This window comes from Gavialis gangeticus, unplaced genomic scaffold (genome assembly GCF_001723915.1).
Source record: "Gavialis gangeticus isolate Ggan-Ray unplaced genomic scaffold, GavGan_comp1, whole genome shotgun sequence".
Taxonomy (NCBI): domain Eukaryota; kingdom Metazoa; phylum Chordata; order Crocodylia; family Gavialidae; genus Gavialis; species Gavialis gangeticus.
Window position 1 is genome coordinate 131,518,972 of NW_017729022.1, and position 12,220 is coordinate 131,531,191.

Sequence of the window (12,220 nt, forward strand, 5' to 3'; positions counted from 1 at the left end):
ATAGGCCAAAGAACTTAACAAAACCAATTCCTGTATCTTGGAGTACCTGTATTCTTACCTTGTAGTTAAACAAGAAAAAATTTAACACTACTACCTGAACTTCAAAGACAGAATCGTGTCCCACCTCCTGAGCTCCCCACAACACATGTGACAATCTTGTACTCTCAATGCCTGCAACTGCGATATAAATACTATCAAAAGACCTGAACACACATAACAGACTCCAATGTAGTTATCCCAGGAAAAAAAACAGCAGTAAAAATATGCTGGTTTAACTTACACTAGCATAGGTGTTGTGTCTACAATTATCCCAGGTTAGCCATTTGCTCAATATGATTGGGCTATTCTACTCCTGAAGAGTTGTAATAGGCCCTATCCCAGCAGCTGCCCTTATTACCTGTCCACTCTGGATCTGTATAATTTACATCAGAATACAAACATGTTTGTGTGTTGTGTCCAGGCTCTAAAACAATGATTTCCTTACCACAATCTGAAAATGACTACTAGCCTGCAGAACCCTTCAGCTGACCCACAAAAGCAATGTAAAAGAAAGAAGGCTGCTACCATATGAAGTCTACAAAACGAAACAGCTAAAAAATCCTATAACCTAACCAAAGTTTGCCTACATAGCAACTGTTTGTAGGTCAGGTATGGCTTCCCGAAGAATACAGGTGGTTAAGGAGCCACTGTCATTCAGCCAGTGGGATGGAACCCATGTAAGCAGAGTTTCCTTCCCTGAAGGGCAGGTTACAAACTAGACCTCTACAAGTTATGAAGCCTCATTGTGAAAACAGAAAAGGAAGAATTACTCACGACATGAGCCAGGTAAGTCTCTTTTGGGCATAGACTACATCTTCAGAGAGTGTATGTTTGCACAGCATCTAGCACATGCTGCCCTAACTTACTTTGGATTCTATTGTATTATAAAAGTTAAGTAGCAGCACACAAAAAAACCCAAATCAACAACGTCCACTTTTACAGCACAAAAGAGGATTCTTTTACTTTCTTTATACTGAGCAGTCTGAGGACTGATCCTTATACATTTAGTTACAGAATTGCATCTGCTGTTATTTTTAGAAATGCACAATATGTACAAGTATTCTCAGCAATCTCTGATCTCCTGGATAAATAAATATGTTTACACTTATTAGCTGACAGTTCTAAGATGAAGACAGCAGAAGACAGTTACAGCTTTGCTACTCAGGCCCAGAAGAACTCCATACCGTGAGGACAGAGCTGATTTGTGCAGAAGACAGAACTTTGTAGGGGGCTGGTCCAATACTATGAAATTAACTCTGCCAGGTTCTGACAGCCATCACAATACAAATAAAAGTAAGATACATTTCTTTGGCTGCTGCCTTTTTTCACAGATAAACAACAAATGTATATTTTAAAAGAAAACAAACTCTGTCAAAACAAAATATTCCACTGAACTTGCATCTTCACCTAGGGAAAGAATAAGAGACCAAGCAACATGCAACAGCTGTTAGACACCTTGCTGTCTGCACTAGCGGAAGGCACTTGGATACTATAGGAATATATCCATGAGAACCTTGCAGAGCAGAATTGCTTGTTAAGTACAATTTAAGAACTATTATGTTAAAGCCAGAATTGACATGACTGTTTTTCCATTTCTATACTATACCTTTTTTATTCGGAATTGCTTGCAGATTTTAACATTTTCATTATACAGAGACTTCGCCTGCATGTCATACTTCCTGGACAGGTTCTTTTTGAGGTTCACATAACTTTCATTCTCCACAACAACTGATTCAGGTTCCTCTTCCTCTTCCTCCTCAGGTTCTGACTCCTTTGTGACTTGAGAGATAAAATTAATTTATTATTAATTTGTACTACCATAGCACCTAGAAGCCTTTGTCACAGGCCTAGAATCCATTGTGACAGATGCTGTAGAACAAAGGTGTCAGATACACCTCATGGAGCCATGTCATCTGTTCCAAAGAGCTGGAAATCTGGTGGCAGGGCAAGTACCCAGAGCCACAGCAACCACTGTTCATCTCACTACCAAATTTCCAACTTGCAGGCAGCAATTTAGGTCAGGCACAGAGCCATGGCATCTGGCCCATAGAGCCACCTGCAGGTGAGAAATTTGGCAGCAAGACAAACACCAGTTGCTATGGCTCTGGGACCCATAGCAATTAATACTGCTGCCACTTGCCTTTCCACCAAATGCCCAGTACCATGAACCAGGTGACATAGCTCCAGGCTGCAGGTCCAGTGCATTGACTGGCCCCACACTACTCATCTGGCCCCGCTGTAGAACACTGTTGTAGTTTGACAGCCTTGCTGTAGAACTATAGAAGTGGACAGCTGCAGGGGAAAAGAAGCAAAGAGCAACAGGAATGTTAACCTGCACTGATGTGCCATTACGGGCCATTCACTCTGGCTGTCTGAGCCACACTTGGTCCACCATTGGAGGTTAAGCACCCCCTAAACTAGGAGATGGTTTCTACTCCCAGGGAACGTACAGTCTAAAACTCTTAATGCTCAATTCTCTGCACAGATTGAGAATTGCACAATTCTGAAGTCTGAGATACTCTACATCTGGTCTTCAAGCACTGCAAGACACATTACTAGATCATAGCCCAGATCCTCAAAAGGTATTTTTAGGTGTTGACATCTACTGATTTTTGTGGGTGCATCTACATGTGCAATTTACTGATGGGTTGAATAATTAGCTCCACAGTAAAGTGTTACCGTCCACACAAGTGCTAGTATCGGGGTACAGTAAATTAATTAACTCTGCCATAAGACAGACAGTACTATCTTACAGCAGAGTAATTAACTGCAGTCAAATACTCACGTGGACATGACTGCCAGGTGCAAGTTATGCTCAATCAGCCCAACCAGTTGGGGACCAGAACCCCAGCTCCTGCCAGTCCCCCTGTGGCCCAATGCTGACATCCAGAGCCCAGAGCTGACCCTTATGCCCCCTGCCAGACCAGGGCTGCTCTGCCATGGCTCTGATTGCTGGTGTCCTGGACACATGGGTAGATGCTGCATCTGTGAGCAGTCAACTTCAACGTGAACTGCTCCAGAGTTTATTGCATTGTCTTAATTGCAAAAGTGGATGCACCCAATGGCACCTTAACACCTTTGAGGATCCTACTTTAAATAAGCCGATGACCTGATAAAGATAGTCTGGTATTACCAGAACTATAAGCAGGTATCTTAGAACATAGATACCCATATGAAGTTTCAGTTCCCTACCCTCTACTAATTCCTCTGTAGAGCTGTTTAAAAAAAGTCATCTAAACTTTTTTTGGGGGAAAAATGCAACAGGAAAATGATACTGCTACTCCTCACGTGTTAAAAACATAATGTAGTTGTTATCGCTCAAGTTTCCTGAGAAAGCTCATCTTAGGGCAAGGGTGTTAAATATACTGCCCACAGACTGGATCCAACCTGTGGAGTTGGATCATCCAGCCCACATACTTTGCCCGGACCCTGGTTGGGATGGAGGATCTTCCAGGGTAGCGGCCAAGAGTCTGGGTGAGAGCCATGGTGCTGGAGCACCAGCAGCCCCACAGGATCAAACCTAGCACCATGGTTTGGGTCCTGTGGTGGCACCCAAGCACCTGTGATACCAGGCTTCTTGTGGTGCTGCTGGGGCTCCAGCACAACTGCTCTTGCCTGGGTTTTTGCCTGCCACCACAGGAAGAAGCAGCAGTGCCCAGCTTGTTCCATGGTGTTGCTGCAGCTCTAGCATTGCAGTTCTTGCCCAGACACTTGCCTGCTGCCATGGGATGAAGCTGTGGTGCCTGGCTTGTTCCTGCAGTGCTGCTGGGGATCTACAGCCAAAATTCGTATTTGCTTGGCTGCCAAGCACTTGAGTAAAAGAGTAGTGCTGCAGCCCTGGCAGCACTGTGGGATGAGAAGCCTGGCACAGGCTTGGTTTGGTCCTGCGGTGATAGCCAAACATCTGATACATTGGGCTTCTTCCTCCCAGACATCTGATCAGCTTGAGTGGGTGACACATGTGGCACCCATCCCAAATTGTCTGGAATAGACCAGCATGCATGGGAAAGGGAGGGAATGGCTATGGGCCTGTGCCATTCATCTGCCCCTTGGACCAGTCCCACACCACTCATCTAGCCTGTGACCAGATGAGTTTGATACCTCTGCCTTAGGGAAAAAGACCTTTTAAGGGAAGTTACAGCAAAAAAACTGAAAGCTTTGGAAAACTGTGGGCAATTCAAAACAAGGGGTTAGAATGCCATCCTAATTATAAGGGGAGGTATCTTTCTGCTAAATAATTGCACAGCTCTACAAACTTTAAGTTTCCCCTTGCATAATCCATCCATCCCATACACATACAATGTTCCAAAACTGGTCAGCAACAGGAGATGCCCGTTTTCCTCAAAATACAATTTCCTGTCGGGTTTTGAAACTTCGGAAGCTCATGATGTCTCTTCCATGGCCTTAGTGCTCTAGCCACTGCTATATTAGAACCATACTATATTAGCCATGCTCATTTGCTCAACACTTGCCATGTCTGCCCCTGTTTACTCATCCTCTGCAAAGAAAAAATCCCCTTGTACATAGAAAAAGACTCCCCAAAGCAAATAGATTAAGGGCTTTGTTTGTGGCATGCCCTTAAACCACCGCCAGATCTGAAACAGAACCCAGATATCTGAACTTCACCCCAGATCTCTCATTTAACCTCTAGACCAACAATTAGCAAACTTTAAAGAGTGGTGGGCTGAATTAGCACAGATTGCTTTATAAGTGGGCTGTCACTTCCAGCCTGGCTATCATTCCCCCTGCTGCCACTGTACTTCCAACTCAGACCCTGATGTCCTGACATAATGTGACTCACTGCTAAACTGCTATCAACGTCAAACGTTTTCAAGACCAATGAAAATTGCTCCCCAAACTTGATCTGGACTGCAGGGCATAGACTGCTGATCCCTGCTCTAGACCAGGAGTCGGCAACCTACAGTCCATGAATAGATTTTATCCAGTCCAACAAGAACACCAAAAGATACTGTCATGGAAGTTGATGCAACTCACCTTCAGTAAGTTTTGCATGAGAATGCACCATCTAGTACCAGAATATCTAACAACTGCTGCCTCCAGCTCGCCTTAAGACCAAGCTGTGTTAATTTGATCCACTGTTAAAGAAAGGTTGCCAACCCCTCCTCCAGACTGTATTCCCACTGCCATAAACCGAACACCAAAGAAGAAACATTTCCAACACTGCACATACCTTCCAAAATCTGAGTTACAACAGATGAATTATCTGGAGATGTTGGCTTACAAATGTCTGTGTGCGTTCCGCTGGAGGGTACTGCCAGCAAAGACAAAGGAGGAACACTATACTTGTGGAAAGTATTACTAAGTAACTTGGTTATTTCAGATTCATCTTCCAAACAGGTTATTAAAGCATACACCACTGGTTCACTAGACTCTGCAGCTTCTAGGGCCTTTTCATAGAGATATTCAGCAATATGTAATCGACAAGCCAGAGGTAGATTCTCATTCGTAGAATAAAAAGCCACAACAGGTGCCTGGAGTGGGTATTTGTTATCCTCAGAAAATCTTATTTCCAGCTCATACAAGGGAGAGGTGTTATAATTCAATCTCAGATGAGCATCATCTACAGAACTCTGTGCTGTTTTTAGCAAGTGTTTTGGAGGAGTTTCATGCTTAAATTTGCATCTTGAGCCAAACCTGCATCCTCCTTTGAGGTAAAATTTACATAAGTTGTTTAAAGTCTCTTTTGCCACATCTTTGGCAGAACTGTGCCTCTGTTTGGATTTGCTGAGTTTGAGTGTTAGGTACTCCAGGTCCAATCCAATAGCCCACACTCGGTTTTGAATTCTTTCTACAAATTTTTCTCCACAGATTGAATGGAGAGCAAAAGCTTCTTCTTGTCTCTGTTCCAGGCATTCTTCCCTGCTGGCTTGAGCTGCTGCTTCAGACATTTTCATCCTATCTCCATACCTTTCTGAGAAGCACTGCAACAGCAAGTGTTCCAGGGATGCCCCAATGTTACCATTGCAGGATCGCAGTATTGCCCGACAATGCTCACTATCAAACCCATACCTATGGCAGAACAAAAGAAATAATGCACAAATATGAGGCACAAAAGATACATGATATGAAGTAATCCCAAACATATTTGATTATTCCCATTTAATATAAGCTTATATGGAATCATTACACTTCAAAATAAACACAAACTAATTTCACTAGTTTCTTGGAAATAACTGAAGCCATCCAAATGCAGTAATTAAAACATTTCACTGCTGCAAGGATAGGACATCTTTTCATGAACTGTTATTCTAAAATCTTTCAGTGAATAAATGACCTAACAAAAGCCAACCCTATTATTAACTTTCTACCTACAGAACCTTCCCTGAAGTCAATGGGGAAGCTCCATGACTTGAAGGCTCACCATATCAGTCATATGGTAATTTGCCTGTTGGGTTATAAACATTACTTACCATAAAAGGACTCACCTGGAAAGTTTATGCACAGCAAATGCAGACACCTCGCTTTCTAAAATTTTGTGCTCTTCTGGTTCAGAAGACAACCTTGTAGTTATTTCAGAAGCTTCTTGGTCTGCTGACCAGTATTGCTCATCATCATCAAGGTAATCAGGTTCATCGCAATCTTCCTCACTAGTGGCAGCCATTCTGATAAAGACAGTTATTAAATTCAAATGTCATAAAATGGTGGTGTTGATCAGATACAAAACTGAACCCCTGGGTTATACAGAAACTTCTACCTCTCTCTCTCACTCTCACTGATTTAATGGTGTGTGAGAAAGAAGAGGATTCAGAAGTATTTTTTTAAATTTTTTAAATTAAAGTAATTTTTTTTAAAGTGAAGTAAAGTGTACAGTGAAAATGTAGGAAAAATACTGCTTTCCTTTATAATAGCACATCTGTTAAAATTAGCTTATAGGAAAGAACTACTCAGGTGCAGTTTTTTTTTTAATTTAAACTAACTCTGAGGTAGCAGCCAGCTCTTGCCCTTGGAGTTCTCGGAGAAGCTCTTTCACTCTTCGCTGATTGTCAGATGTCATGTGTATGGTCTGCAAAGGCATCCTCGTCTCAGGTCCCTGTCTGGTTTGCCTACTTTTGTTAACACAGCTTGATCTAAAAAGTAAACACACACACACCATACGTTTATATACAAAACAGAAGTTAAATAGATCAAATGCATACATCCAAAAAAGGTACATAATACTAACAACTACAAGCATAAAAGAACATTAAAAAAACAGAGAAAAGTGTGACGCTGCTAACATACAACCTCAAGAGGATTCTCAGTTGTTTTTATTTGCTGGGCAGTATTTTACATAGCCTACTTTGTTCTGAGATCAAATCTTCAGCGTTTTCATGTAATGTTAACCAAATAAAAGCATCAGAAGGTTATAGCACAGCCAAGCATGCTTAAGTATACGATAGCTAGAACACCTTTCAGGTAACAAATCTGACAAGTCTGCATATACACTATTATACACAAATAAATGTAAAGCTTCTCCGTTTATTATTTGATTTATATGCCACCCTTTCTGGCATGCATCTGCAGTAAAACATACTTTAAATTCAATTAAAATTTTAAAAAGTAATTTTAAAGTATTGGCAATGCAAGGTGCCAGGAAGAGTTCCGTACTGGGAATATATATTTTAATAGTAACAAAAGAAATTTTTTTTCCTAAATAGTTACAAAGTTACTTGTGAAATTAAACCTGGATACAAGACCTATTCATTCTTCTTTCTAATACCTGTACTCTGCATTTACTAGCAAAGGGACTGCTGTAGACCTACGGCAGCACAGGCACACCTGTCCAACCAGAGGCAAAATGTCACTACAAACAGCAGCACATGTAATTCCTAGGGAACTGAGCATGGGGCGAGAAACCAGGAGGTGCTACATCTTCTCCTGTTCTACATGAGAGGTGGATATAACTTTTTTCTCCTGACCCTCTCTAGCCCCCAGAGTGAGACCAGAACTGTTCTCTGGAACTCATATATTCATCTTTAGGAACAAATCTAGTACTGGTCTAATCATCTTAAAAGTTCCATTTGTGAATTATGACTTAACTAAGTATAATGGCTAATTGGGAATATTTACTTTGCTCTCCTGTGAAAAGTTATCTTCATAATAATGTTCTCTAAGAAGAGGCAACAAGTACTAGCATAACATTCTAACACGTGACAGAATCTCTTATTTAATAATCTATAAAACAGAGCCTGGATTTCTGTTAAAGGAAGATTGCAGTATTGAAACTAATTGAAAAAAGTGACACACACTGTACCTGACCTATGTTGCTATAATAAAAATGATTTACATACACAGCTTCAATCTGAACAGCAGACTGCCCCATCTCTTGCTCAGTAATGCAAGGAAGTTATAATTCTATGTTTATCACAGTCTTTGCAAAGAAGTTATTTGTGAAGCTACAGCTTAAGCTACAGGTGGGCAATTATTTGGGACCGAGGGCCACAAAGGGAGCTTCAATCAACTGCCACAGGCAGGGTCAGTGGTAGGCAGGGGGCCCTGGCTCTGGGAAGTGCTCAGCTTCTGGCGGGAGCGTTCCCAGCCCTGCTGCAGCCGGACAAGTTCACATCGTGAAGATTGGTGCAGGGGTTTGGGGGGAACTGTACCCCAAATTTTTGAAAGCCAAACTCATGTCACAGCTGCGTGTCACACCACAGGGCGTGAAAACTGCAGGGCTGGTAGCTCTTATGGAGGCCACAAAGCCTGACAAGTTTCAAAGAGATCGGTGCAGGGGTTTGGGGGGGAATTGCACCTCAAGCTGCAGACAAGCAAAACTTGTGCCATGGGTGACACTGCGTGTGTTAAGGCACAAGCAGGGTGACAGCTGCAGGGATGGTGGCCCCTGCTAAGGCCATGATGCCTGCCAGCTGTCAAGGAGATCGGTTCGGGGGGTTCTGGGGCCCTGCACCCCCAGCTGTTGACAGGCAAAACTGGTGCCAATACTGTGTCTTGGGGCTGTTGATTGTCTGTATTGATTCTTTCCTCTCCTTAGCCTGGTTTTGTAGGTGCTAATTGATGCTCGTTAAGTCATTAAGAAGTAGCTAGGTCCTGTGTATTGAGCTGGTCCCTGAGTCCCTGTGAATCATGATTGATTGGTAACTGGTAACACAGTAGCTCAGCAGCCAGGCCTGCAGTAGTGTCTCCCCAGCCCACCCCAAGACAGACACAGTCCCACAAGCACCCACAGCACAAGTTTTGCTTGTCTGCATCTTGAGGGGCAGTTGCCACCAAACCCCTGTACTGATCTTCTTGAAACTTGGCAGGTTTTGTGGCCTCTGTAAGAGCTACCATCCCTGCAGTTTTCACCCTGCTATGTTGTAACGCCTAGACACGACATGAATTTTGCTTTCAAGAATTTGGGGTACCGTTCCCCCCAAAGCCCCTCCACCAATCTCCTTGAAACTTGGCAGGCTTCATCCTCTCTGCAAAGTCTAGCACCCCTGAAAATTTCTTCCAAATCAGGCAAAAAACAACAAAGTTATAGATACTTTATTGTTTCCCCATTATACCCTATGGCCAGATCTCCAAGGCAGCTTCTAAGCACTTTGGAAGCTCTGAACCTCTTTGGGAAGCCTAACGAGGCCAGCGCTTTGACCTGGATGTGTTGCTTTGGATCCCAAAGCATCCAAAGCTTCTCCAGATCCGAAGCTCTGTCTGAAGCCTTGCACAGCCCTACGAACTGGCTGTAGATGCACTGGGAACAACCCCACTGGAAGCTGTGCACAGGCCACAGCCTGGGCCAGTGAGGCTGTTCTCCGTCCCTTGGCTCCAGCAGCAGCTGCTGCTCCTGCTGTGCCACTCCATGCCGGGGGGGGGGGGGGCAGTTCGCTGGGCAGCTCCGGCTCCAGGCTGCCTTCCACCTGTTCCACCTGCAGGTGGCTGCTCATCCTGCTGGGTGGGTGAAGCAGGTAGAAGGCAGCTGAGAGCTAGAGCTAGAGCTCCATGTGCTGGGCAGGAGCCACCTGGCTGAAGCTTCCTACTCACCGGCCTGGAGTGGTGTGGAGCAGTTAGGGCTGTGCAAAACAGCACCATTTCATTTTGACTTCCATTCTGATGAGACAGTGTTTCATTTCGAGTTTAATTTAGTTTCGAAACTGCTGTTCCATTTTGTTTCGTTGAAACAGTTTAACTGTTTTGACACTGTTTCAACCTATCGCCCATATGCTATAACCCGGACGCATGAAACAGCCTATAACTTTGTCAGTTCTCTCCTGATCTGGTTGAGACTTGCAGGGATAGTAAACCCTTCTGAGGCTATGACGACTGTCATGTTTCAAGGAGATAGGTGCCAGGGTTTCTGGGAAACTGCACCTCAGGCTGCTGACAAGCGAAACTCGTGGCATGGGTGACAAAAAGCAGGGCTGTTCAAACATTGCTGCCATTTATGCTGTTTTTCCATCCCTACCCCAGAGCACTGGGATTGGAAGGGACCTCAGGGAAGGATGACAGTCACTGGCCAGCTACACAGTCAATAGGAGAGCAGTCTTTCCCCTCTCTTCCCCCTCCCTCTCCTTACCTTTTGTTTGGCAAGCCCAACTTGAGCTTTGAAACACAAAACGTTTCGAAACTTTCAAAACGTTTTGACTACCCTTGTTTCAGTCCAAGGTAGTTTCAAAACCCTTCATTTTGTTTCAATTTTGCTGTTTTGAGCTTGAAACAAGTTGAAACAGCGTCGAAATGAAACAGCCATCGAAATTTTGCACAGGCCTAACTAGCAGTAGCCTCAGCTGGAGGCAAGAGGAGCAGAACAGCCCCACTGACCAGGGCCCCAGGGCCTGGGTCAGGGCCCCTGGCCAGCTTGCAGCTTCTGATGGGGTGCAGCTGCAGCCAGCTGGGTGATGCTGTGCTTCCCTTGCCTCCAATGGCTGCTTCTCCTCCCGCTCTGCTCCAGGTGGGCAGGGGTGGAAGCTTCAGCCCTGCGGCTCATGCTGGAGGTGAGGGGTGCAGAGGAGCACCTAGCCAGCTGCAGTCACAGTGGGAACAGCCCCGCTAGAAGCTGTGTGCTGGCTGGGACCTAAGCCAGCGCGAGTGCAGTGCAGGCTGCCCTGGTGGGAGCAGGTTTGGGCTAGGTTCCATGTGGAGCACCATGGGGGCACCTGTGGGCCAGATCCAATCAGTTGGTGGGGTGAATCTGGCCTGTGGGCTGTATTTTGCCCACCCCTGGCTTAAGCAAAAATGGCTTTAATCTTTCAAGTTTCTAATGATCAAAGATAAACCATGTTTAAGTGGATTTCTCCCCAAATCTGCAGTCCAGAAACTCTCCCCGGGTACCAAAGTGGCACCTCTTCAAATCCTCTCTTTAAATACTTTTATGTTGTTGGAAATTTGAAGTGTCCAACCTGCCTTAGTCACAACCCCCCAGAAACACAACCACTCATGACCTCGGCGCAGTTCTTTGTTCTTCAAAGAGGCAGAAGTCATCTTCCTCGTCCCACATTCTGCTTGAGCCTTTCTTGAATCCACCCGCGTGAGACTTGCTTGACTGCCCTCTGCCTCCACCTCCTCTGCCGCCTCCACCTCGGCCCCTGCCTCTGCCCCCGCCCCTGTTGGGCCGCCCTCGCCGCCTCCCGGCCGAGCTCATGGTCTCCCTGCGAACAAAAGGAACGGCCTGTCAAAGATATCGCACCGCACGGGGTCCCGGGGCTCCGCTCCCCACTCACCCGCAGCACGGGGCACATCGCCGCACCCTGCCTGTCCTGCCCCTGCCCCTGCCCGCCGGGTCGCGCCCCACTCACCCGCGCGGGGGCGGCTGGCGCAGCCGGGATCAGCGCCCCTCACCGCCTCCTGGCCGAGACGCAACTTCCCCTCCCCCGTCCCGTCCCCAGCAGCCGCGGCCGGACCCGGAAGCAAAGCTCCTCCACTTCCGGTGGGGGGGACGGAGCCCTGTTCCCATAGCAACTGCAGACGCTCCCCACCATGGCAGGTGAGCGTTTCTGTCCCCAGGGGGGAGGGGTCCAGCACTGCGCCCTCTGCTGGCCGGGGGGAGCGGGGACGAGGAGCGCCCTGAGGTGCGTCCCCGCCCGGCTCCTGAGGGCTTGTGGGGGACATGTTGCGTGGCGGGGGGGTGGTAGAGGGGTGCGTGCGCATGCTATGTTTAATTTTTTTATTTGGAAAACTATATTTCTCTCTCTATATAGTTTTATATACATATACACGCACACACAGACACACACCATCCCGGATA

At 45.7% G+C, this 12,220-nt stretch overlaps 1 protein-coding gene across 2 annotated transcripts in view; it reads right to left on the bottom strand.

Annotated features, from left to right (window-relative positions):
• The window catches only part of DHX57 (DExH-box helicase 57), a 39,276-nt gene extending 27,424 nt beyond the window's left edge, over positions 1 to 11,852 (bottom strand). Inside the window, exons 1-6 of one of the 2 annotated variants that reach the window (XM_019516185.1) lie at positions 11,772 to 11,852; positions 11,418 to 11,624; positions 6,978 to 7,127; positions 6,486 to 6,662; positions 5,231 to 6,069; positions 1,646 to 1,818 (exon numbers count right to left, since the gene is read on the bottom strand). In XM_019516185.1, coding sequence (XP_019371730.1) covers positions 1,646 to 1,818; positions 5,231 to 6,069; positions 6,486 to 6,662; positions 6,978 to 7,127; positions 11,418 to 11,617 — 1,539 coding nt within the window. In that variant the 5' untranslated portion in view covers positions 11,618 to 11,624; positions 11,772 to 11,852. Of the gene's footprint in view, positions 1 to 1,645; positions 1,819 to 5,230; positions 6,070 to 6,485; positions 6,663 to 6,977; positions 7,128 to 11,417; positions 11,633 to 11,771 lie in introns of those variants that run through there. The other variant, XM_019516186.1, reaches the window with a different exon arrangement.
• Between the last annotated feature and the right edge of the window lie 368 nt (positions 11,853 to 12,220).